The sequence below is a fragment of the Cygnus atratus genome, chromosome 10 (assembly GCF_013377495.2).
Source record: "Cygnus atratus isolate AKBS03 ecotype Queensland, Australia chromosome 10, CAtr_DNAZoo_HiC_assembly, whole genome shotgun sequence".
Taxonomy (NCBI): domain Eukaryota; kingdom Metazoa; phylum Chordata; class Aves; order Anseriformes; family Anatidae; genus Cygnus; species Cygnus atratus.
In genome coordinates this window covers 5400522-5427666 of record NC_066371.1, presented here as the reverse complement: position 1 = coordinate 5427666, position 27145 = coordinate 5400522, and the positions used below count along the sequence as shown (strand labels likewise).

General features: G+C 50.2%; 1 protein-coding gene across 6 annotated transcripts in view; it reads right to left on the bottom strand.

Annotated features, from left to right (window-relative positions):
* Positions 1–27145, bottom strand: part of FRMD4B (FERM domain containing 4B) — a 113679-nt gene that overhangs the window by 55841 nt on the left and 30693 nt on the right. For 4 of the 6 annotated variants that reach the window (XM_035547081.2, XM_050712875.1, XM_050712876.1 and 1 more), the window contains 2 exons: positions 2192–2257; positions 1526–1620 (listed from right to left, as the gene is read on the bottom strand). In XM_035547081.2, coding sequence (XP_035402974.1) covers positions 1526–1620; positions 2192–2257 — 161 coding nt within the window. Of the gene's footprint in view, positions 1–1525; positions 1621–2191; positions 2258–18955; positions 19261–23944; positions 24018–27145 lie in introns of those variants that run through there. The other 2 variants (XM_035547082.2, XM_035547079.2) reach the window with 2 other exon arrangements.

Below are 27145 nucleotides of genomic sequence, written 5' to 3'. Positions count from 1 at the left end.
TAAATCCCCCAAGCCCCAGTAACTTCCCTCATGACCCTGAGGCCTCAGGGCAGCCCAAGAGCTTGCTGCTGCCCCAAAGTGTTGGGTCCACCCAGCCACGGAGCATGGGTGCCCTCCAGAGGCCACACGCTCATTCCAAGCACCCAGCCCCAGCCGTGCGCACCACCCAAGGGAGCCTCTGGAGTCCCACAGGTGGTTTTGGGGAAGCCAACAGCTCTTAGCTAACCCACTAGCAGCACTTTAAGGGAGCTCGCCACGAGGGAGCGCCAGCAACCAAAAACCTCCAGCAGAACTTTGTGGCTGCTCTCGAAAAAGCCACGTGTGAACAGCAAGCAGTCTGAAGGCATTTATAGTAGAGCTGGAAGAAGGTGTCTTCAGCTGAAAGGACAAGGATGTGGCAAAAATACTCAAGACGAGAGCAACTTAATAATAATACTGCCGCAGTAGGGGGTCCAGAGGCGAGTGGCTACTACCACCCCTGTAAGCCCCAGCAGCCAGTGCTTCAGGGTGGCCCCAACCTCAGCTCAACGTGGTCTGTAGGTAGAGGCTCCCATCAAAAACACCATAAAAGTGGCAGCAGAGAGAGCAACAGGGACTGGTATTATTCTCGTTGGACAAGAAAAGGTTTATTTAGGGGCTGTATTTATGCACAACTCTGTTTCTCCCTCTATCTTACGTGGTTTTGCTCCCATGCAAAAGGGAGCCGTCAGGTAACACCGCTGAAGACACCAGCCCTTGGGGAGCTGACACCCTGCTGGGCTGCACCCCGCACACCTGGGAAAGCATTTCAGGGCAATTCTGAGAGATCCATCTAAACAACGGCTGAGATTTCCATCAACCCAGCTGGCTCCAGCAGCAGAAGCAGGTTTCTGGCTGCAGCACCTTGCCCATCCCAGGCAGCCACCACGGAAGCTGTCAGGGGGTGCAGCGCTCACACCGCGGCAGCGCGGCTCAGGAAGGGAGGGAGGGCTGTGCATTTAAAACATCTGCTGCTTTTGCAGCTCTTTTTGGCAGTCTGCAGAGTAGGTTGGATATCTAAAAGCAATAGGCAAGCAAAAGGAAAAGTTGTTTACGGGAAGCCTACCTTCATATTTCACAGTTAAGGACACTTGGGTTCAAACGACTCATTGATAATACATTGAGACTAAGGTGGAAAGCAATACAAGCTATTTGTTTCAAAAATAAATCCAATTCATTTTTGTTATTATTAGAAGCGCAGAGTGGGGAAGTTGGGGGTGTTCACATGGGAAATTAGTTCTGAATCAGTTTTTTCGTCTTGTAAGATGAACAAGAAAAGTGAAAGTGTCAGGAAGGGATTTTACAAGAATTTTCCATTTTATGCCAGCAAGATATTTTCCAAGTATTTTTCTGTTTGGTACCTTCCTCTTTCATCACAGCGCAAGCAAAAGGGAGGAAAATCTTTCTTCAGAAAGTTATTTTCCATCACACTGAGCTGCCACAGTGTCTGGGATAGGTTTCACTTTGCTATAAACCACAACTCTTTAAAATGAATTAGCATACTTACGTATCATCTATAAAAGTTATCCCAAAATATTCCTTTTCTTTCAGGTTGAAGTGCGAGGCCACTAGATCCAGTAACTCGCGAGACAAAAGCTTGGGCTGTTGAAAGATTCAAGACCATTTTATTCAGTTCAGTTCAAACCTTTCATTTAAATAATCTCTGCAAACAGTGACACAACTGCAGACAGCATGTTGAAAGCATGCCCATTAATTCCACTTCTCTTAGTTGCTAGATCTAGTAAGAGATGCAATGTCTTTCTTCAAATAGCACTTACAGCTCGGCCCTGAGTGGCACTCCTAAAAAAAAAAAGGCAGGGAAATCTGGCCACTAGTGCAAAAAAACATTATTTTTAATCAATTAAAGGACAAATTAGGAGCACACAGAGGAAGGTGACGAAGCATTTATAGAGGTCTGGGTGACTTAGCAGCTTAAATTACCACTTTAACAACCAAACTGGTGGGACTTCAGAGCCCCAACACAACTTTTTCAGTGGAACTTCTGCATGGCTTAAGACTTCACTGATGGTCACCGTTTCGGTGACACTCCCAGCTCCCTGCAGTGGCACAGTTACATGGGGCACTATTAGAGCAGAACAATTAGAGCAGAATAAAAATCAGTTTGCCCTGGGCCTGGCCACGCTACCAGTGCCCAAACCAGAGGGGTCTTTACCTGAACCAGCAGCTCCAAGTTCCTGTCATCGAGGAGATGCACCTGGCAGTGCCGGCCCTCTGTCATCTGCAAAGACAGCAACACAGCACCGTCAGAAACACGAGGATCTGTGACTTCACTGCTTTGCGCAGGGCCACGTGAGGCTAGGACAGCACACGACAAGCCTGTAATTGACACTGATCAGTGAACCAATGCCGTGCCGGAGCTCAGCGACCTTCTGTGAGGACTTTCTGCTCCGGTGACAAGTGGAGATGACCAAGGACCGAAGAAACCTCCATCCATCCAACCCTGCAGATGGGTTGGTCAGTCTGAATTTGGTCTGCTGACCGGGACCTGGTCTCCAAATTGAATGGAGTCTCCACTGGCACATTATTGCTCTCCCTTACATAACTTCTCACGAGAATTAGAAGCTGCTGCTTCCAAAGGATGCTTCCATACATGCATGTACAGGTCAAGAGAGATGCTTGAACTGCATTAAGAACAGAACGAGATGTGCAGCCTCTGCTGTTATGTCTGGACTCCTTTGGTTCCCACTCTGTGTCACACTTATCCATTGCAATCAACATCTCTCTCCTCTTCACAGGAGAATTCAGAAATAGCTGCACATTATTATGCCCTTTTAATATCTGCCCTTTGAAATATAATACATTTGCACAAAGGCTTTTACATTATTCAAACTCTGTTCTAATTATGGGCTCCGGCCAGTGCAGGCAAAGGACCAGCTGCATGGCGCCGGGGGTGAGAGCTGCTAGAGGAAACCTGGCTTTTGTATTCCTTCTCACAGCCTCAGAGTGACTCGTGTTCCTGACAGCACCAGCTCCTCACAGACTGTAAATCCTGAGCTCTGAGCAGAGGCCGAGGATTGCTCACAAAGGGGCTCCCCATGGGATTAGGCAGCAAGATGCAGCAGTTCCTTCTCTGTGATGGTGACGAGGACAGAGCTCTGCTGCAGGAGCCAACCCCAGGCTGCTGCACACCCAAAACTTGCAAAGACTTAAAAATCAATGAAAATAAAGCCTTCCCTCACCCGATTCCAGTACAATTGAAGTGATTTCCCTTCTCCCCGGCACTGGCCCATTTCAATATGCTGCTGCATGCAGCAAGGGCTGCAGCACACAGCCTCTGCTGTAACCAGCCAGCCCCTCTCAGCCATAAGAGGCTGAATTAACAAAGGTTTATTGTTTGAACTAATTGAGCTCATTTTGAGCAAAACCCATGAGGGAGCCTCTTCCCGAGCAGCACTACAAGAAGACTGGAGATGAACGTCTGCAGGCACAGCTTCGTCTTGTGTGGGAAAATGGAGAGAGTTTACTGGTGTCGGTACCACAGGTGCTCCTTACTAAAAAAATTACTAAAAAACAGGGATAGACATATCCCTATAGACATATCCCCCAACAGACATTACTAAAAAATAGGGATATATTTATAGATAGCATCGCATTGCTCACCAAAACAGCAATACTCATAAAAGGACCATTAACAGAGCAAGTCTAAATGGAGAAAATACTTCTCTTTGGCTTTCTTGTTCTGCTGTCAGTGTGAATTCACACAGAAGGGCCAGATGAAGAGTGACCTCAGGCAGTGTGTGCACGCAGGGGTGCAGACCAGAGGCTGCACCACCATGGAGACACCAGCGACAGTTCAATATGAACCACGGCTGCATCCCTGCAAGGGAACACTCCCAGCTTCCTCCTCCGGGGTTTGGAAACAAAATTGCAGCGTCCCCATGCTGGCTCCCAGTGAGCTCCATGCAATTTATCCGCTTGCTGCACACGCTGTCTGATGCCCTTCAATCCATTACGATCCCATCACGGGTCCATTTGTTACCTAGAGCTGCAGGTTTGCCACTGCACGTGCATAAAGGAGCCGCACGCTACCATCAGTTAATCATTTCATCAGCGCACCCTTCAAGGTGGTGCACGTTTCTGGCTCTGACATACTGTTACCAATCTGCCCCTGTTGTGAAGTGTCAGGTCCAATAGTGTTTTTAAATCATTCCCCATCTGTTGCTCTGAGATTGCAAAAGGGTTGCCATTATTTAACTGCTAGCTGCTTTAGCTTTTTACCCAGTGAAATCACATTAATCACTTCTGACTGTTTTAATTGCCTCAGTTGTCTATTGTTAAGTGAAAAAGGGTTTCTATTATAGCAAACACATACACAAAGCCTTGTGCTGGGGAGAGAGGAAGGTTGCTGGTGAGATTAAAACATAAAAGAAATACCAGCCACAACCTGTGCTCCTATTCAGCCACCCAAGGTGATCACAATGTACCTTAAAAGTAATTAAACCTCACAACGCCCCTGATGATAGGCAAGATATAATTATCCCTGGTTTTATTGATGAGTAAATGTAAGTACACAGCTTAAGAGTCTGATTTTGAGAAGGGCTGAATATTCACAACTCTGCTCGGAGGGTGCTCGAGCTCCCCCATGGCAGCCGCTTCTACACTTTCCCTCTGTGGGGAAGCCTGCTGGAGGGGGCACCCCAGCTCTCCCCACTGCATATGCTTTTCTCAATGGAAAACCACCACCTAAATCAGTTTTCCAGTGGATCAGCAAGCTGAACCGACCCACATTGCTGCTAGCTCTGAGGCAAAGGAGAGGAGAGAGCAGGGAGCTCTAGAGGAAAGTGAAGCCCCTTTTAGCAGTGGCCCACATCGTATATGTAAGGCAAAATCACATGCTTACCACGGGACCGGTTTTAAAACAAAATAGTATGTAGTATTCAAAGTCATCATGGTAGTCTGCGTGTAAAAACAAGCCCTAATTTTCTTCCAGCAGCCAATTAAAAAAAAACATGAAAAACCTCCAACTAATCCAACTCCTGAAATCTCCTGAATCAGTGACTAATGTTTAATACCTGGGACTCCGGGAATCTCATCTTCAAAGAACTCACACAGCTGCTTCCCAGACTACTGGAAAGCTAAATCACAGAATCAAGGAACATCCTGAGTTGGAAGGGACCCACGAGGATCATCAAGTCCAACTCCTGGCTCTGCATAGGACCACCCAAAAACCAGACCCCGTGTCTGAGAGCGGTGCCCAAACACCTCGAACTCACAGCTCTGTGCCGTGACCACGTCCCTGGGCAGCCTGTCCCAGTGCCCGACCACCTCTGGGTGCAGAACCTTTCCCTAGCCCCCAGCCTGACCCTCCCCTGTCCCAGCTCCATGCCGTTCCCTCGGGTCCTGTCGCTGTCCCCAGAGAGCAGAGCTCAGCGCCTGCCCCTCCACTCCCCTCAGGAGGGAGCTACAGGCCGCCATGAGGCCTCCCCTCGGCCTGCTCTGCTCTGGGCCGAACAAAACCCAGGGACCTCAGCACTCCCACATGCCTTGCCCTCCAGACACCTCACCATCTTCATAGCCGTCCTTTGGACGCTCTCAAATAGTTTTATTTGTCCATGTTGGCACACCCGATGGCTGGGTGCCTGCTAAGGTGTCTTCACCAGGGTGACAAGGCAGAGCATCAAAGCAGCACAATGTGGGCACTCCCCACATTGCACCAGAGCCCTGTCGAGGAGCACAGATCTGGTGGGGTGACCACCAGATTTGCTTGCAGGCTTCAGATCTTAAGCAGAGTTAACTAGGGAAGACCAAACATCAACCCTCAGGCGCCTCTTGCAGTCCCAAGGCTTTAGCAACCGTGGTTCCTGCAGATGTGCAAGAGGTTGCTCCAAAAATCCCCACCCCATTCCCAATGGGGCAAAGTGCACTTCTCCTGCTTACTCTGTACTTACAGCCGCAACTGGAAACAAATCACTCCCAGCCACCATCAGGGAGCAACACAAACCCATCCTGCATCAGGAATCTCACCCGCGTCAGAGGTCGCTTCCAAGAGGCAGCTCTCCCCTCACATATTTCCCAAGCTTTGTTCATACGGGGAGCAGAACAGAAAGCTTCAGGAGGCTATCGCAGCTGCGAGACCAGCTCAGAAGCGCAGCACAGACACAGGTATCAGTGGTCTGGTCCTCTCCTGGAGCCTGAAGAAAAACTGGGGAGCTTCATAAGAAGCATCACGCCACCACAGTATCACAGGATATAAAGGATTTTGGCTCTGGAAGGGTGCCTTCAGCTCAGCAAACAGACACCCTGAGCTCCTGGAACCGAAGGACTTGTTTTTAACTCCCCCAGTGACACGGGTGTGATTTATTTCTCTGCAGCACATCTGTCTGCCTGGCCAGCTTCCTTGGGCTCTGGAGGAGCCTGTACCTGGTCCCCAGCTCTCCGGGTGCAGGGCTCCTCCTTGCCCGAGACCCAGTGCCCTGGAAGCCCCTCACAGACACGTTTTCATCTTTAATTCAGAACGCCTCGCTAATCTGAACAATATAATTGATTTTCTATTTAGCTGGACCAATCAATCATGAGATGAGCCCAGCTGTCTGGCTCAGTTAAGGGGCAGCACAAGCACTCTTGAGATATATATAGACTCACATCTGTGTTTTCAGCTTATTCTCATTGATTTTGCATTGTCTGGGCAAATGAACAATTTTGTTATATTTTTGCAACAAGCACCCATGTTAGTCTTTTTAGAAGTTATTTTTAAAAGGCTGCTAATATTTAAGCTATTATGTAGTACAGAAAGAAGCAGCATAACATTCATTCAGCATCCCCGTATCATCTCATCCTCAATAGGAAATTAGCAGAGCAATGCAACGCAAACATTGTTTTTGCCAATGTAATGGCAAAACCATCCTGAGATACGGGGCTGCAGGATTCTTATTGTTTCCCAAAGTCACCCAAGCAAGCAATATAAAACTCAAAAAAAAAAAAAAAAAAGGAAAGGAATAGGAAGGAGAATAAAAAACCCTGTCTGATGCAGTATTACTGCATGAGTATTAATGCAATTCTGCAGCCCCCCCTAACATAGAGGCAGATAGTGGCACTGGGCTTCCACCAAAAAGTTGATTTATTTAAATGAACATAATGAAGGAGAAGAAACCATTCTCAGGATCTATGGTTTATTCCAGATCTAAGGGTCTCAGGAACAATGGGTTAAAATATTCAGAAAGATTTCATCTAGCCAGGAGTTCTTACAAAGTGAGACGAAAAAGTTTTGTTTTGCATTTTTAGGTTTATATTACTTTAATACTGTTCACTGAACAGCATTCAGTAAAAAGAAGAAAAACACATTTTTTTCCTCCACCTCACTTGTGACAAAAACTAAGACAAATTCTCCATGTAAAGTCATGGAAGCAAGATTTTCCGAGATGTCAGTCCTTTAAAAAGGGAAAAAAAAAAAAAGTAAGGCAGAGAGAAAAAGCCTATGTCTTGGCTACTTAAACCAATTCACTGTAATATCCTGAGCCTGAATGTTTATTTGGGGAAAAAAACACGCAGGATATTTATGCTACTTCTCTTCAGCAGTAACATCCTCCGTAGCTGAAGCCAGTTGTTACTTCCAACATTTTTAGACATTCATCTGTGTCATCACACTCAGAAACAAAAATAAGAAAAAAGTAATTATGGTGTAAACAGGAAATCTCCAAAAAAAACCCCTTAGGTCAAAAAAAAAAAAAAAAAAGCTGACAGAATACCAGCTCCTGAAGCAGGACTTAAACCCCTCTTCCCTTCCTCACAATAAATCCCTGTGCTTGGGCAGGGCTGTCACTGAGCACCTGGAAAATACCCAGGTGTGACAGACAGCAGGGCTTTGCTCCCCATTGCACAGAGCTGTAAGCTCCTCACAGGGCAGCCACATGGAATTAAACTTTGCTGCCTGAGCGAATAGAGAAATAGTATGAATTTATATGTAAAGAAAACCCCACTGCTGATCCACAGATGAGAAGTGGGGACCATTTCCACCCAACAATCGTCCTGCATACAAAGGCTTCAGCATCGGTTCTCCAAGAAATCACACCGGTGTGTTAGAGCACAGCTTGCAAAATCTGGATCCCTCATTCCTGAAACAGGCACGGCCTTCAGAGCAGCTTGAGCAGTCCAGGAACTAAAGGAAATCATATGGGATAGCAAAAAGCAAGAACTATTTCCCCTCAACTCACGAGATGCCACCCCTTTCAGCACACAGACCCAACCTCCCCCAGGTTGGGGGCATGGGGGCCCCCCAAATCCTCACCACTTTTTTTTTTTTTTTACTGGTGCCTGATGCAGCAGCACTGCTTCACAGGTGCGTGAGCCCAGACAAGAAAAAGCCCCGCACTTAGAGGATTCCGTCCCCAAATCCCTACCTGAGCTGCAGCTAGCCAGCTATAACGCCACGCCAGTAATTTCCTGTAAAGGAATTTTTGCCAAACCTTTCTTCTGTAACTCTTAAGGCTGTAACAGATTTCAAAGCTTGCTATTGAAGCCCCTATGCTGACCTCAGATTTTCATCAGGATTTAGGAGGTTTTTTTGTGCTTTTTTTCCTCTCCTTCAGCCATGAAGGCATTTTTGAGCAGATCCTCAGCTGCCTTAAATCAGCATTGCTTCTCTGACTCGGATACAGCCGGCTTACGTCTGGGCTGCAGACACACACTGCCTGGGAAAAGTAAGAAATAAGATGCACGAATGTATTGCCATATAGAGCTGCCCTAACCAGGCACATCCCAGGAAAATAAAAGCAAAGGGCTGTCCCTCTGGAAGGAAGGAGCCTGTGTGCTGCTGAGGGGGAAAGCAGGGAAGAAGTTGTAGGTTGTAATGCTTTATAAATGACCTCAGAGTTTCCTAGGGTCTTCACTGGGAGATCAAAACCTCACCGTGGTCCAGCGCTCAGGGTCACACGAAGCTTTCAGGAAAAAACAGAAAGATAACAAACAAGGATTTGGTTTTATACCAGCATTCCTATGGAAACTTTGTAAAGGATCCAAAGAGGTCTCCCAAAACGCCTGGACACGTGCCTCTTGCCAGCCTTTCTGCAGGCCATGGGTGTGGGTAGGGGCCCATGGGTGGGAGATGGGCAGGGGCGGAAAAGCACCCTGAGGTGTGGGTCTGGGAAGCGACACACACCCTGCCTCGCTGCTGCCCCTCTAACCAGGCAGGGTTTGGGGCTGAACACGCAGGTCTCCTCCCAGTCTGATCCCTTTGAAGGGCGCAGTTTCCGCAGCCATGCGGGGAGCAGCACGCACCTCCAGACACGCCACCTCCCCTGTCCCATCTCCAGGCCATAACGAGGCCTTTGGCTGAAGTCCGCCTCCAGGGCAGTCGATGAACTTCGGTGTTAACTTTAACAGGGCCAGCATTTCGCCTTAAATCATTTGTTATCTTGCTATTAACCTTAACAGAAGCCAGGATCTGCTTAACGTTAAATAGCTGGCAACGCACTGAGGCGGCTGGCTACATCTTTCACCCTTCGTGCTGCAAGCAAGACACCTCAGGACACATCCCATGCTGCCAGCATGGCTCCAGTGCTGCCTCCATCCTCTCCAAGGGCTGCAGACCTCCCTGTGCTCCTTGTCCCAGTGGGGAGCTGAGCAGGGACGGAGACCTGCTGAAGGCTGGCCTTGGAACACGCCGCGCACAGGAATCGCATTTTAAGACCAGACAGGCTGGAGGTTACTCACTTCAGTGCAAGCTGGTACAAATGCCCCTTTGATGATGCTCTCCAAGGAAATGTTGGCTCTACGTGAAGTTTGGCAGAGAGTTAGAGATAAAACACACTGCCTGGAACCGGAGCCTAAAGGCTCTCTGGGTTGCATGGCACCTTCCTAAAATAGCCCCATGAACTGAAGATATGAAGACAAAATTGGCTCCTGCAGAGCATCAACTGACTTTCATGTTACTGGCTCAGCTAGTGGGGCTTACGGAGTCTGGCAGAGCAACAGCCCATGTGCTCTCCCCCACCACAGGAGACTGCGGCTTTCGGGGCCAAGCGCCAACACGCTCTCCCTACAAGCCTCCTTCTCCTATTTATTTCATTTCTTCTTGCAGGGCACGGCAGATTTAAGGGACTCTTCCACTTGACTATATTTTACCGATCATTTGCCGATTTGCACAGGATCTAAAATAAGAACAAGAAGAAAAGAGCAAACAGGAAACTTATACACAGGCCTCAAAACTCTACAGCTAGTCCTAAAAAATCAGGAAAATTAATAGGAAGCAATCAGCACAAATCTGCCATAAACATCAAGTCAATGAAATACTTCATCCAACATCTGCTTTCCTTGGCAGAACTCGGCCAACGAACCGGTGTCTGCTAGGGGCGTGCTTATCTCACTCAGCACCGCTGCCGTCGGGTCATTACCACGCACGAGCCCATGGAGATGTTTTGTTCCCGTGCACTCTCCTGGGAAAGAAGGGGAAAAAAGATCCCGAGCGAGCAGAGCTTTCCCGGCGGCACCTGTGGGAGGCTCCCAGAGCCAGCACGGTGCTGGGCTGCACTCCTTGCTTCTCCACCACCACCCCTAGGGCACCCTGCATCCCTTCCCCATCGGGGTCCTCACACCCCGTTCATCCTCCAGCCCGCCCCGCTCCATCCTCCACCCCGGCCCTTTCCTCCCCCTTCCTCTCCCTGGACTTTTCCAGCTGCTCCCATGCTTGGCAGGGGCCCCTCAGGAAACCCGGCCGCCAGACGTGAGGTAAGCAGGAGGCAAAGAAAAATACAAATAAGGGCTATATCACAAGTCCATCTGAACCTCTGAGGCACCTGTAACTTCTGTAAGCTTAAGAAAAATTCAAAGAGCAAGCAAATACAGCAAGAAAAGCCTGAAAGCGTCGGTTGTTTGGAATAAACCCAAACACTGAGCATCGGCTGCATGGTGGAGAGGAGCCGGGCAGGGCCAGCTCCGTGCCAAGCACCCCACCAAGCACCCCGAGTGTTCGGGCAGCTCAGGACTGCTCCAGGCTTGGTGCTAAGGCAGAGCAAGCTCTTCTCATCAGAGGCTCTTCCTCAACAGCCGCTGACGAGCTCCATGTGCATTTCTGCATCCCCAGTGCCAACCTCAGCAGGTTTTTTTTTTGGGGGGGAAGGGTGGGAGCCTTACTGATGGGACATTTAATAATTACCAGCTGAAAGGAGCTACTGTGCCAGGCACTGACTGCCTTTTCTGGTGACTTATGAATTTGTGCTCTGTTCAGTGTAAATCGTATCTCAGAGCAGCCTGTAAGGGTAATATCTGAAAACACGTTTTTTTCTGTAAGCAGAAATTACAGACCTGCTTTTCCAGTGCTGCAGAGCTACCAGAATACAGCCTGGATTTAGCACTTTCCTAAAGCAGCCAGGACAACGCGAACAACAAAAGCAGGAAAAAGCAGCTGTAAATGCCGAGAATAAACAAACAGCCCCCTACCTCCCCAGCGGAGTGCAGAGAGAGGCACAGAAATTGTTATGGACTCGTCTATCAGAATTAAAAAGAGCAAGCAAAAAGGTTGCTGAAAGCAAACTCACATTGCTCTGTGCTGTTTTCTGGCTGCCTTCTCTCCTGCAAGCACAGTTCCCAAGCTCTGTATTATTTTTAAGTCAGCAGACAATGCAACAACGATAAAAAAAAAAAAAGTTATTTGCTATTGCTAAGCATCAGAAATTAAAATACAGCCTCTTACCTCCAAGCCACACACCCTGCTGGGTTTAAAAGGACTGGAGAAACCCGAGAAGTCCCCAACAACAAGCGTGCACTCAGCCTTTGTATTTTCTGTACATTCAAGCTGAGGAAGAAGGGAGACACGATCCCGGACTTCTTCCGTTGCCATATAATCTCAAGGAAGTGACCTTAGCATTTGTTGCTTTGATTACAGATTCAGAAACAAAAGCCTTACCAGCGTGAGTCAGGGGACACAAGAGGTTGAAATGCGATTGTTAAAACCAGGGGGTGGGGGTGAGCAGGGAAAGCACTACAACCATTTTTTTTCTTTGTAATATTAACCCCTTTATTATAAAACCAAAAAGTCAAAAAGCGGTTATTGGCCGCGGGCATGACACACGGTGCCCACCTCGGGGCAAAGGAGCTCAGCCCCTTTCACCAGAAGTTGCTCACAAACAGAGCTGTGGTTTCAGGACCACCTTTCCAGCTCAACAAGTTTCAGCAGATTATATTCCTGAGGCCAGGTAAAGTAACGCGCAGCAGAGGCAGCAAACTCGGTGCTCTCATTTCTTCCTCGCCCCTCGCTGCAGACACCCCAGGCACGACGTCGCACGGCATTTCCCAGGTTCCCTTCCAGGGTGCCCCTCGAGAGGAGCGTAGACACCAAGGTGACACCCTTGGCCGGCCAGCTGATTTTGTTCTGCTGCCAGGGCTGGTCTCCAGGGGTGCAGTTTGTGCTGGTGGAGGCACAGGAACAGTTTATCTACCTGCTGTCCCCTTTGCAGGGCTGCTTTCTGCCTGCAGCACACGGGGTTGTGCTTGGAGCACGTCCAGCCCCGCTCTGGCACTTCAGCCTCCCAGACCTCCCACACCTCCGGGTGTCTGACACAGCAACGACGAGCGACTCAAAGAGCACAGGTACTGCAGAACCAACTCAGACTGCTTTCATTGAAAACAAACCAAAAAAACCAACAACAACAACAAAAACACAACAAACCCACAAAGCAGAAACCCCAAAGAAATGCACACAAAGAAATCCAGGATGCAGCTCCTCTACAGCACGCAATCTGTAACCCCCAGCCAGGCACACCAGAGACATCAGATCTCAACTTTACACGTGCATTTACTTCAAAATAGAAAACAAGAGGCTGTTTCTCCTTTACAAACACAGGTCAGTGTTATTGATCAGCATTTCAGCACAGAGCAGGCAGGAGCTCTGGACACACACCGCAACAAGCTCCCACTGGGAGCGAGGACTCGTTGCCTTGAGCTGGATGCTCTCTCTCCTTCGGAGATCTGCACTCCCAATGACTGAGCAACCACTATGTACAGGAAGGACAAAGTATGAAGACTTTTCCACCCAAATATTTATAATCTAGAGATGAGAAATTGAATTACAACAGGAAATTAAGTTGGAGATCTGGAGGTGTCTTGTCCTCCTTAACAGAGGAACTGGCTTTGATCAAATACGCACTTCTACACTGCTGCAAACAAGGACTTTTTTTTCCTTCACATTTACTTTGTGTAGTATTCTCATGTTGTTTCCTGACTCCAAGAGTTTCCCAAGAGCTCTCAATATCACAAGTTTCATGAAAAAATCATGAGCTGGCCCCACAGGACCAATGGTGCCAGTTCAGGTCCAGCCGGCTGCTCCAGACAGCACTGGCAAACTACGGGGTGGCAACTGAGACAGTTTGGGAAAAGTATTTCAGAGCAACAAGCTTGTGTTTATCTCCAAAACACAGAATCCAAAGCCACAAAATAAGATGGAAAATAGAGAGTGAGTCATTTTTCCTTAGAGAAATGACGTGAAGGTTACCTGGGTGGTGCCAACTTCTGCCCTGCTGGAGCACCACCAGGGACAGGAATAGTTGACAGAGGGGAAGGGCAGAGCTCCTCGGAGGATCAGGGAGCTTATACAAACGCACATCTGGGCGTGTAATTCAGCTGTGGGCCACAGATATTTTTTTAAGCTAACTTTTCTTCTCATCTAGAAAAGAAAGAGAGTGCGAGGAGGAGGTTGCAGCAGCCGGAGGACGCGAGCATCCCAGGGCGCACGCCCCCAGCTCCGTTGGTGAGCAGCTGCAGCTTGCTCGCTGTCGGGGAGGAATTACCCACTTTCACTACAGCTTAGCAAACACACCGACCTGCACGTCTGCTGAGCGCATGTGCCCAGCCAGCTTCCTGGAGGGCTTTCTCCACATTTTCTCTCCCAAAACAACGGTGGCAACCAGATGCGGCCAGTCTGGCACCAGCCAGGCAGCTCCACATGGGCACAGCAGAAACCCCTGTGCCCAGGGCTGCCACCTTGCTGGGGAGATCGCTCCCCTTGTGCTGCTGTCTCTTTACAACCTCAGTTCCCTCCTCGTGCACTTCTGCTCTTTTTCTCTACCTGTTTTCCCACACTTCCTCAGAAGCTGTGCTCGGCTTTGAGTAGGAGCAGTTTTGACATCTCCATTGAGTCATTTGGTTTTATTCCCATCTCTCCTCTTTCCCTGCTTGCCCAGCCCGCGCTTCTCATGCTGTGCAGTTCTCGTGCTGCCCTTCCCCGCTCTCCCCATTTCTCTCTTCCCACCCTCCAGCCCTTTGCCTTCCTCCCTCCCAGGAGCCACCCACCTGCACGGTGCTCTCGTGCACATCACGTACCCTCCACCCAGCCCACCTCCCACATCAGCTGGAAAACCAAGCCAGGAAGCCACAGTCTTAAAATCTACATTGCTTGGGTTGTCAGGGATGGCTTTCACTGGCTAAACAACGGCACATTTGGGCTATTCTCAGCATTTGGATGGCCCTCTCTCTCCCCACCTCTCCTCCCCAGCATGCAGAGTTGATGCACATTTAAATGGAGGGCAGAGCATTAGCAGGGAAAAGTGTACGTGTGTGTGGGGGAGGGTATTTAAGCTAATATTTTCCAGTGCTGATAGCTTTATCCTCTTTGCAGTCTCTGAGAATGAACCGGTCTCCATCTGTACAGAAGATTAGAAGAATTGCTAATCACTAATTATGACCCAGAGGTTGTGAGAGTGATGCAGACTGCACAAGGATGGCCTGGTTTTCAGAAAATGAGGAGACAAAGATAGCACAACGTTATCTTAAGCACATGGACAGTCCATCCAAGATTGCAAAGAACAGCAGTGGCAATGCTAGAAAAGGAGTGACGGAAAGCCAAACACTCAGAAATGAAGCATGGAAAAAGCAGCGTGTGCCTGAACTACTTTTAAGTTGCTTTTTAATGACGCTCTTGTCCTAGCTGGCCTGACAGCACAGAACTGAGCTGGAGATTTATACAAAAACATTCGTGTAGCAGCACTTGCGTACAAGAGCTGGGGTTTGAAAAGTGGCGCCAGCGACATTTGAAATCCAACGAAGTCTGCGAGCTGCATCAGGTCATAAAAACATACACGCACAGGCTGGAGGGGGTAGTGAATGGAAGGCACTGTCTGAACCTGGCACCGGGACACCCTGGAGGAAATGAGGTGAAATTCGCAGTCTGGTAATGAAGTTTGGCTGCTGGGGAAGAGGGCGGAGCGGCACAAAGCCTTATTTGTGTTTGAACAAACTCAAACAGAAAACACTACATCGTGAGCTCAGATAGAAACACGCCTGGCAGAAATACTCGGAGGGCTGCCTTTGGAAGACCGAAGATGTAAAAGCAAGTCTGACTCCCCACAGGGACATCCACCGCGTGTCACGTCCCTGCTGCAGGGGGCTGCACCCGGCTCCGGGGCACGAGCGGCATCACGGCACTGCCTCATACCCCTCTGGAAAGGAAAACAGGCCTGTGAAAGCAGCCAGAGCAAAGTTTTCTCTACAGCAGTGGTTAATTCCTGCTTAGTTTAAATGTTTGAAGGGAAACACATTGAGCATCCTTTGAAAAAAAAAAAAGTCTGTGAGAAACTTTTGGGAAGCCCTGCCCCGTGAGGACGGCCGAGATGCTTCCCCTGAGTGACCCTCCCGTGGTCTGTGCGGCACGAGGCAGCGAAAGCCCTGCCCTCACAGCTCCCTGCTCCCCCTGTACCCGTCCCCTCGCTACCCCACAGCCACTTACTCATTGCTGGGGAAAAAAAAAAAATAAAAGGAACCTCCTAGTTCATTGTCAGCATTTTTATAAAGGAAAGTTAAGGTGTGGTAGGAGAGGAAGCGCGGTCCTGCTACCCCAGCCATCTACATTGCACCATAGGAAACAGCAGTCATCCACTTCCTCTCCTCCGCCCCAGGTAGGCACGGGACGGACACGCACAAGGCTCACTTACTGTGCCTCATCAGCAGTTTTTCCCCTTAGCCCAGAGGAAGTGACCTTCCAGAGGTGGAAAAGCGCTTTGTCCAACGAGCCACGTGAATCTGAGTTACTTTCACACCCGAGACCGGGAGCCAAATCAGCGGCGTGACAGCGCCTGACCTGGGGGTGCCTCCACAGCCAGCTTCACATCCAGGAGATGCGAATGGTGTCTCCTTGTTTTACGTCTCCTTGTAGTCGGCACGGTTTGGGGGCAGGGGCTCGGCCTCCCTTCTGCACCCTGCGGCGAGCACCCTGCCCCATACGCACTTCTAACGCTACAGCACTCAACCAGTTTAATTTATAAAAGTTAGCTGCACTGTTTTTTGGTTTACCACTGCTTAACAGCTTCATACGTAAAACAACTCCAGTTTGTTTCACTGCTCTGTAATCACAACCAGAACAGGGGGCCTAGAAAACCTCACACCGGGAGAGAACTCAGGCAAATGCTTTACTCTGGAGGCAGCCCCTGGGCACCAGGACACCGACGAGGAGAAGGCTGCCCTGCACACCAGGGGCTCAGGGCTGCACACGAGCTCTCTACAACAACACAGCTCCAAGTTACAGCTCTTGCTCCTCTCTCTCACAGGCGATAGGTACCCAGTAGGTGCCGTTGCACAGAGACTTCTACGCTGAATTCTCACCAAGGATTTCTCCCCTAATAGCATTAGCTCGCGTTGACTCGCTGTAGATACAAAGACCTTTGTGCCAGCTCTTCCTCAGCTGGCTCCACAAGTCTGCTTTTACTGGGCGCTCCAGCCAGACCTTCACATGCTCTCTTCCACAGGCAATATTCCCTGGCGAAGCAGGACAGCCTGCCAGCACGTCGGCTCACGAGCTGCCCCGAAGCAGGGGCCTGGCCAGCAGGCGCTCCCCTCTCTGGGGAGGGCACAGGAGATGGCAAGCGAAGCACCCCGACACAGAAGCCAGCCTGGGGAAGTGCCCAAGCTCGGCACTTCCCCGCACCGTGCTCGAAACAAGGCTAAAGAGAAGGTGACTGAAAGGCTGCTTTGTGCTGGGTTTTCCGCACGTAAAGCTGCTAAGGCAGGTAAGGGCTTTACGCCGGCAGAGGATTTCAGCCTGGCCAGAGGGCTCTCCCACGTGAGAGCCCTGCACCTGCCTGCTTCAGAAGGCACAGGGGAGAGCCGGTGCAGGAGCAGGGAGGTGGCAGTGTCTTCTCCCTGCTGGGGCTCCAGAAGAGCTCAGGACTCCCGTGAGGCTAGCCAACACTTCATTAAAGGACAACTCACCAGCCCAGCGAGCCTTCTACTGGCTCTCCTTCCACCACAATAATTTGGTGACAATTACAAAAACAGGCAGAGCCCCCTGTTAACAGCACCCAACTCACCTGACAACAGCCACTGACCCCCAGCGCAACGTGAACCCCAAGCAGGGACCAAAGCGAACTGCAGCCCCCGGGGCCGACCAGCAACACGAGCACCTCTCACCTCCCCCTGCACGCCGCGAGGATGCAGCACAGGGACAAAGCTCTGAATTTATCCCCGGTTTGTCACACCGTGCACAACCCCCGGAGTCATCACAGAGGGCAGAAGTGTACGTTTAGGCATAAGCTCCTTTAGGTACCACCTGCCATCTCTCCTACGTGGAATGTGACTGTAAAGACAACCCAGAGAGAGGAGCTTTCTGATGAAGCCAAGGTGAAAAAGGACTCGATAACCGCCTGTCCAGGTGCTGGTACTAATGAAAACACAAGGAAGAAAAAGGTGCTTTCGTGCAGCTGCACTAACTACAGGACTTTTTCACTTTTTTACTAGCTTTTTCAGGGTTGCAACATCGAGCCAGGCTGGTGACATCGAGCGTGATGGGCTCAGTCCTGCTTCCACTGGAATCAGCCGGGACACCGCCAACATTTTTAACAGCAGAACGCCAAGACTTCAGCACAAAAAGCAATGTGTTACGCAACCCAAGGAAGAGCTGCAGGGCATTTTTTCAGCCATCTGTTTAATACACCCCGAAATTACCATTAGGAAATTCCTGACATTAAGATGTGAGAGCAGCTTTGTTCCTGCCCATTCCCTCTCTCTGGGACACGGCACAGACCGCAGCAGATCCTCAGCACAGCAAGCACAGGGCACCAGGCTGTGTGTGCCCAGCACCTGGCTGTGCTCTCAGCGTGGGTAAAGCACCCCCAGACCCCGTCTGGCATTACCCATCCCCTAATTTTGCCCTTTTTTCACATCACTTTAGAACTCCCCACAGCACCAGGCAGTGATGCTGTCCATAGAGAAAGATTAATTCACCAACAGCCACCAGGACACTAACTTCAGACAGAGGCGCAGTCATGTTTTGTTTCCTAAAACCCTTTCCACTTTGAGCCAGGCTCTGGAGAGCAGCAGCTGAAGAACACGGCCATTGTCAGCCGTGAGATGCACAGCTGCATTCGAGCACTTGGAAGAACTTCTATCATCTTAAAGCTGTTCTCCCGCTCTTGGCATACCTTAAAGCTAAACACAATGGATCCCTCTGGGATTAGATAGGTACAGATGTCCTTTTAGCACAATTCCCACGTGGAAATTACACCTTGGTGGCTACGAAGAGCTGGTGTGCTGGGAGCTGTGCAGTTCCCTTTATCACAACACAGCAGGGAGAGAGAGGGGAGAAGCAGCTTTGAAATATTCAACACAGCCAAGCAAACGTTCACGCTGACAGCACGATGGGACACACAGCGTGTGCCTACATGCGAGACAATAAATACAGACGTATAAAAATAACTGCTGGCAAAACCAGGCTCCAAAGAAAGTCACACCGCACTAAGTGCCACTGGATGCCACGGTGCCTGCAGCCCCGGCGCTGTAGTTGCTGCCCGCGGGAGGAAGCCCCCAGAAGTAGTTAATTCAAGACTTCTCGCAGCCCCCCGCGGACAGCAACCACCCCACGACACCAGCCACGATCACGTTACAGCCTCCTGCTCTCGTGACAAACGAACGGGAGAGACACCACGCAGCCGGCGTCCCCCACCACGGCCCCGTGCCGCCGCTGCTGGGACCCCGCAGGTGCCGCGCCGTGCCCCCGTACCTGGTAGACGTCCCCGAGGCCGCACCATGCCCGCAGGGCTTGGCGGCATGCCCGCAGCCGGCCCGCGTACCACCGCCTCAGGGCCGCCACCGTCACCGTCCAGACGAAGCGGCTGCCGCCCAGCAGCAGGTCCTCCACCCCGCACATCAGCACCGAGGCCATGGGCTGCTCCGCTGGCCCAGCGCGGCTCCTCTGCCCGGCTGCCGCGGCGCTCAGGGTGCTGGCATGCCGGCCGGCGGGCTTTATAGGGCGTGCGGGGAGCCAGCTCCGGCCTCGCAACAAACTCCTCTTTCACGGCGCTTCCTGGGCAGGCTCCAGGCATGCCCCGGCGGCGGGGAGCCAGCGGCTGCAGTAGCTCAGCCCCACCAGCAGCTCACACAGCAGCCTTGTCCTTCTGAGCCGCTTACGCAAATCTCCGCTAAGCTCCGGTAGCTGCCACTATGTTGTCTAATTAAATTTTAACCCTTCTGCCGTATGCCCCGACAGCAGAAGCCCGTTTCCGTGCCACGGTGACGGTGTTAAGGCTCTGAGCCCCACCACGCTCCCAGCAGCTGGGCAGGCACCTCGCGGCTCCCCGTAATGCACCCAGGCGGGTGCCACTGCCGCCGACACCTCATTATCTGCCACCCGGGGAGCGAAGCTGTCATCACTTTCTCCTGCCTGATCCTGCGCTCAAATTAGATGCTGAAATCCTGTCTTAAAAAGCACCTTCGGGAGCAGCAAGCGGAGGGGAGATAAGAGAGCGGCACAGCTCCTGCAGAAATAGAGGCACCGACGTCCTCAGCTGGGATCGCAGGAGATGCGAACGGTGCAGAGCTCCACGTCTCCTGCTTTCTGCATCCCGTACCAGTTACGTGCTCAACACCTGCTGGAGAGAATTTCGCTCTCCTGTTAGACAGCTCCATTAGCACACAAGAAAAATAAAGCTCCTTATGCTAGCAGCGCGCTTCACAACCAGACTACAGTAAATAAACACTCCGAAATAATAGCCCACAAGAGAATCCTGCCTTGCCTCGGTCGTTGGTATGGAATTTAACAGCGATCTGCCCTTCTGGGGCAGAAACTGCTAATGCCAGCAAGCCGCACCCTGCATTTGTGAGCTCCTTCCTAGGGAGCAGCTCCGGGAGGGAAGTCAAAGGGCAGCGACCTTCTCACGGTCCCTCAGGGGACCTGAGGCTTCCTAAGCTTTGTGGGACTGGGGCTGGGAGGGGCCCAACATGCCACCACCAGCAGCTCGCTAATGAAACTATTCAAAGAGCAGCTTTTTGGCTAAAAGCACCAGCAAGACAGACCCCTGTGTGAAAGTAACCTGCCTTGTGCAGTGAAACGAGTGAGAAAGGAGCAGAAATGGCTTTAGTAACGGCTGCACAAGAGCTGAATCTCCCCTATTTAGATCTTTGAAGCTGTCTTGTTAGCAAATATCCATGCACTGTTTTCTTCCTGTTCACTCCAGTGATAGTCACCTTCACTTTATGCAAAACTTGGGGACACGGCTTTGGCAACAAGAAAACAAAAGCGCAAGCCACTTGTTTCACGGAAAGCTTTGGCTGGCACCAGCCACCCCCATGTGAGGACACTCAGACCACAGAGACGGTGGGAACCATGGTGGTGTTAGGTGAACAGCCAAACCCCAGTGCTTGTCCCCACTCCACCAGCGCAGAAACCAAAAGGCTCTCGTGCTTGGCACCAGAGCAGACAAGGAAAGCCCCCTCGCCCTCCACGTTACTCATCACTCCTGTGCTTAGGGGACTTGGATATCGGCATGAACGTACAAAACAGTTGGTTTCCCACTGGGAGAGCAGTGACAACTATCTGCAGACAATTATTGCAGTGAGCTACGCCCGCACCAGCGAGAGGCTCGGCCGTGGTAATGCCATTGCCTCGGATGGCAGCACGCAGGAGGAGCCAGCCAGGAAAACCTCCCGTGGCATCTGTGTGCTGCGGTCAAGTCATCTCCAAATTTAAACGCAGAAAAAAAGAAAATCCAGTTTCAATCACTTCCAAGTTCCATTTCTAGAAGAAAAGGAGCTTTGTAGTTAAAGAAACAGTGCAGGGAATGGGCCCGGCCTAAGCCAGGAAAATCCAGCCAAGCCACTCTGAAAAGTTTAAATGTCTCTGTTCTGCTCAGTTGCCTTCAGTGCCTTTGTTTTCCTTATCACCTCATTAAGGAAAAAAATTAAGGATGGGGATTTTCTCCTCTAATACAGCAGAAGGGATCTTTATTTTAAGCAGGGCTATGATCCATGGTATTTTGAAGCTGAACTGGTGCGGTTTGCAGTTACTGCTTATGCTGCCATCCTACCGCATCCCTTAGACGGCCTCGGATGGCGCTCCCAGCCGTCCCGCCCACCTACACTTGGTTCCCTTGTACTCACTCTGTGCCCCCACAAAGCAGCAATAGCTCTGGGTGTGCTAAAGCAGGGCAAGAGCCTTCTCCTCACCCCTGCTTAGGGACCACGGACATGGAAGCCCTTCCTTCTGTCCTTCCTTCTTCAGACGACGTGGGCTTGACTTCTCCTCCCTGCTGGCCCAGCACCAGAGGCCCCGTGCCCCTGAGCAGCCCTCCCTATCCCCACACCCTGCTCAGAGGGACATTGCTGACTGCAGTGACCTTTCCTTCACTTGAGCACCTCGTGCACCTGTGCAGCATCCTCCCCAGCAGCAGTGCCCGTACGTCGCTGCATGCTTGGAAAGCCGATGGATCAGTCCCAACCTCTACTGGAAATTTGAGAAAGACAAGGTGACATCCCCAAGGTCAGAGGACACCTACCAGAGAGCTGGAAGGAAGATCAAGGCATCTTGATTCTTATTGTTGTGCTTCTGGATTATTTTCTCATCTCCATTAGATACGGTGAGAAACAAGCTGTGCTGAGCGAGGCGGAACATTAAAGGCTAAAACCCAGCTGATCGGGCCAGGGAGTGCAGCTGGCAGCATAAAACCCAAAAGCGTTGTTCTACCACAAAACATCAAATAAGAACAGGTTCAAAGCTCGTTGCAACTGGGAACTAAGCGAAAGCCTCTGAACCTCGGGCATCGCGTTGAACACCCCCAGAATAAAAAGGAGCAAAGTTTATAATACAAAGAGGTGAATGCAGTTTGGAATAATGTTGGTGTTTTAATACAGGGTTGAAGCAGCCATTCAGATCAAACTCTGTCTTCTGTTGACTTCCACTTTCAGAACCTGATTGCAAGTGGGTTAATTTGAAATACCTAAATAATATCCATGCTCCTTAAAGGCAGAATGGAGATCACAGAAAATTCATCATGGGAAAGGCAGCAGGATGTGCAAATGGTTTTCAAAGGTTGCAGCAACCAGATCGCTATTCTATGAGGAAAAAATAGAACATCTATCCCAGGAAAAGACTTTGTAGATGTACCGCTTTCAAGGAACAGAAGAGACAGCTACTACAAATCTATCTGATCTACAGCTGTATGAACAATGGGGAATTCATTTCTGCTCTGGAGTCAGCCTACACAACAGGGATCTAAGGACAACATCACTGAAAGGATTGCAAATTGGATGTGCAGCAGATTCATGCTTCTTTGTATTATTGATTGTATTTCTGGAATAATAAATACTGAAAGAGAACAAAGGTTCACCACCAGCATAATAGGAAGAGATCTCAAGGGGATTCTCTGGCCTCTTGGCATGTTACACCCTGTACCACAACGCAGGGAATGAGGATACCCCAATCGCTGCTTCTCTTTTCAAAGTGCCGCCTATGAAGTTCACATGGCTACATAATTCATGTACTACATGCGAGACCACAGGACAGGAACATCCATTTTCCCTTACATCTACAAAGTGGTATTGCCCCCAGGTACAGCCCCTTGATTAGACATAGGGGAAGGACGCACACCCAGTCCCTAGGTAATGGCATTAAGGCTTTGATCATTTCTGGTCATAATTTTCAACAGCAAAAAGTGAGTTATTGTGCAGATGCCCCAAACGCTAATTATATGGGCTAGCAGATGTCTGTCTTCACCACTGATTTAAAACACACTTCAGACCACAACTTTTCTCTTATATTGACTGAACGTAACTGGAACCAATACGCAGTCCTCCGTACAGCAAGCAGCAAAGCGCAGCGAAGACCAAGAAACCCAGACAGCCCTTGCCAGGTTATGAGCAGCAGTTCTGTTTTGCGGCGTCGCTACTTGCGATCTGCTTCTGCCCCAATGCTGAGAGTTCAAACCCTTGAGCCCTGACACCCTGGGATGGTCTCAGGGCAATGCTGAGCATTGCCCCAAAGGCTGTGGTGGTACCACAGCATCCACTCAAGTCCCACCTGATCCCCCAACATCCAGGCACACATCCACATTTTCTGCACACATCCACGTGATCCATTTTCATCAGAACTTTCCTATTTCACTGCAGTTACACGCCAGCAGCATGATTACACTGCTTTTAAAAATAAATTTCGAAAAATGCTCAAAGGAACTGATTTGTGGGACCTTTCCTGAGCATGAACAACAAGATTCTTCACAAATTAGGACTTCCCTTGTGAATTAGGACCTTCTCAAGCAATGCTGAAGCCACACATCTCCCTAGCACTCCGATTCTTGTCATGTAACAAACTCGTCAACCTGTGACCATTAACGCAATTAACCCCAAATAAAGATGAAGTGACTTTTCAAAAATCATGTTTGCTACACTCTCGCCCTTAATTACCAACTTCATAAAGATAAAGTGAAAGACAGTCACCCTCTCTTTGATGTCGTAACCTCTCAGTACATAAGATGCTTAAGCAGCAGCAGCGTATAGGATATATGTGCAACGCAGCCTTCCCCGATCAAGAGTTTCTGAAGCAAGAGTCTACTTCCAGAAAAGGTGTTTGCAAAGCAATTTCATTCTGAGATTAAAAAAAAAAAAAACACAAGATCCTCCTAACATACTTAATCCTCTATACCAGCATGAATTTTGGGTGCCTCTCAGAAGCAGGCCCACAGTTCCACGAGGATTCATCTGCTGCTTTTTGTTACCAAACCTTAATTTAGAAAGCAAATGCGATGTGCACAGAAGGGCCACGCCGTCCTCCTTTCAGGCTGGTAGCAGCACGTGGCGGAGGCGTTTGGAACACGCAGGTGAGGCCTGGCGGAGAAGCACATCCTCTGTGGACACCTCCCAAGTGCCCCATCAGGCTCCCAGCCTGCTGAGCTGCCCCAAGCCAAGGGCTGAGGAAGCTGAGAGCCGGCTACGCCCCAAATGATTCACCTCTGCAGGAAGGAGCCTCTCCTCTGCGCTGCTCGGGAGGCTTCTTCGGTAGCTGGCACCCTCCTCAGCAAGGCACAGCCTGCACGATGCTGGTTTAGTAACAAACAGCCTCCCGTACCAGGGATGAGGTGCTGCTCTCCTCCTCCCAGGCAGCTTGGGCTGTACGCATGTTGTTCTACACACACAACATAAACAAATGCACTGACAAACACACTTTTCAAGACAACACCGTGCCAGAAACATGAATTTCCTGCAGTCTGCACCCCACAGTAAACTAATTATCATTTCACGTCAAAAGTGAAGCGCCTCTGCCTTTTAACTCGATAAATGATGAAAGCGCTCAGTCTGGGTCCTCGAGCAGCAAACGTACACCCGCAATACCTGGCATTACAGAATCAGGTCAGGCTCAAAATGAGTAGTTTCTGCTCCAGTTTCACAAACCAGGGTTTATCATTACTCACTACAGCCCTATCAGCATAAGAGCGCATCCATCAGCCGGTTTCTGTAAACCAACTTCTCTGGTCAGGCTTCTCTTACGGCCAGGTCAAGGTGTAGCTGAGCACGGTTTCACTGAAACCTCGCACATCCATATGCATCCATCAGGTGAGGAGATGGTTCAGGAAGTCTGCACGCAACTTAGAGAGCACAACTTCTCGTATATATTACATAGCAGCATGCATAAATTGTATTTGAATTTTCATATACAGAAATTTAAGTCAGAAATCTGCAGCCTGTTACCAAAAGTCAGATTGCAGAGATCCGTAACAAGGGAAAACACCATCCCGGACTGCTGGGGAAGGAAGGATAAAAAAAAACATGGGGAGGGGAGAAACCTGATTTCCATCTGAAGGTGGATTTGTTTCTCTTGCACATCCAAGGAGCCTGCAAACGCCTTCAGACAAGCAGCATCTTCATGCACTTGCACAGCAGGCCCCCCTAGCAGGGTGGGGATAGGCTCAGTGGGTGCCTCACAGGGAGGCTGCCACCCACCGAGTCACCAGCTCTGCTGCCAGCAGCTACCTGGGTGAGGAGACAGCTCCAGAGGTGCTGTACGGCAGGTTGAGACATCAGCAGGACTTAGCACAGCCCCTGGGAGGTGGGCACGGGTGGCTGGGGGCACAGGCAGAGCCGGAGCTGCTGCAGGACAAGCACATGCAGTGGATGGGTGAGGACATCGCACGTCACAGGACTTGGGCACAGTCCTGCAGCTGCAGCCAGCACTGGGCTGGGAATCAGCTTCCTGGTGTAGCGTCCAGAGACGCCCCGTACCTGAAAAATGCTGAAGGGCCTCAGTGACGCTCACACCCATACCGGCTGCACCAGGGAAAACACGAGGAAGAGGTCCATGCAGGGTGATTTGTGGGAAGGAATTCCTTCTCAGAGAAGGCTTCACCAGGAGAGGAGAGCCCTGGGGCACCCTGAGAAGCACCACCACCTTCCTCGGCGACGACTTCAGCCCTTCCCCACAGCCACCACGGGACGGTTTCTCCACCTGCCCCCCCAACAGGTCACCCTGACACCAACAGGTCCCAGACCTGCTCAGCACCCCTCATGCCCCGCGGCACCGACCCCTGACGGATGCTGGCATCGCCCTGCTCCGAGCACGGCCCAAAATGAGGGGGTGGCTCCGGCACCTTGAGTCGGCAGGGAATATTAAAGGAAGCTAGGAAAAGTCGGGTAATTATGTTGGGATGAAGCATTTTGTGGTAGATGTAAATACGTGAGGAGTGTGAAAATCCAGGGCTGCCCCAGCTTTATGATTATTTTATAGCCTCATTAATCTACAACAAATGGGGTAGAACTACTGCCTAACCTAAATACTGGGCAGAGATCTACAGTGCTGTAAGAGCAAGCGTAAATGAGGTAGTAAAGTTTCAGCATTTTGCTTGATATATATGGCCAGGAAGACAAAAATAACAACCCAAACCTATCAGTCTTCCGACAAGAATCTGTAAAAGAGTGAGAATAAATGATGTCTAACTATGATAATTATATCCTCAGTGCATTCATTCTCTCAGGATGAGTAACCCGGGATGCTGTGGCCTCCAGAAAAATCATGACTCAGAGCAATGCTCTGCCCTTGATCAGACTTCATGGGTCACACCCAGCCCAGGAAAGCCATACACCCAGGAGAGGACTTGTCCTTCCCTGTGTACACACTCAAAGGTCACATTTTAGATCCCTGTACCTTGGACACCTCTGTGCTCCTACCCCTTCAAAGAGACAGCTGGGCAACTTCAGAGCCGGTTTTCGCAGAGGGAGAATCACAAACTGGTGGAAAGAGACAGCACTGGCAAACAGAATTAAAATTGGTACATCAAATCTATGTAGTAAGGTGCCAGCTCTGTGCTATCGAGCAATGCTTTCTGAGAACACAGGTCTGCTGCAACTCTGCTCCTCATGGGAAGAGAAAATAAATTTCAAGCCGTATCATCGGCTGCTACAGCAATTAGTGCCTCGTTCTACTAACAGAACTGTGCATTGTGCATTTGCCAGTTCTGGACAAATAAAAGGGGAATAACCACGCAGAATTTGGAAGGAAGCAAGTCTGTTTGATTGTTAGACCAAGCTGGCTCTGGCACACACAACACATTTCTTGAAGGTGAGCCTCGGTGCTATCGGAGCATTTGACGATGGAAAAGGAAAGGAGTCGAGCAGCACGTGGCATTTCCCCGCAGAGGAACCACAGCGCTTTTACGGGGCACTGACCATCGCTAAGAATACTAAGAATAAGACCGACGCAGACCTTCCAACACAGAACGGAGGCGCACATCCAACGCGCACGGCCCCACGCACAGAAAGCAGAGCCAAAGGCAAAAGAGCAGCCATTGAAAGGCTGCTTTTATCCTCCGAAGGCCTCCAAAACAAACAGCCAGCACGCCACGGGCTTGATCCAAAGCCCATTGAAATGGCTGGAAAGGCTCCAGCTGCCTTCAGCAGGCTGGCAGCGAGGCTGGCCACGCGCCGTGAGCTC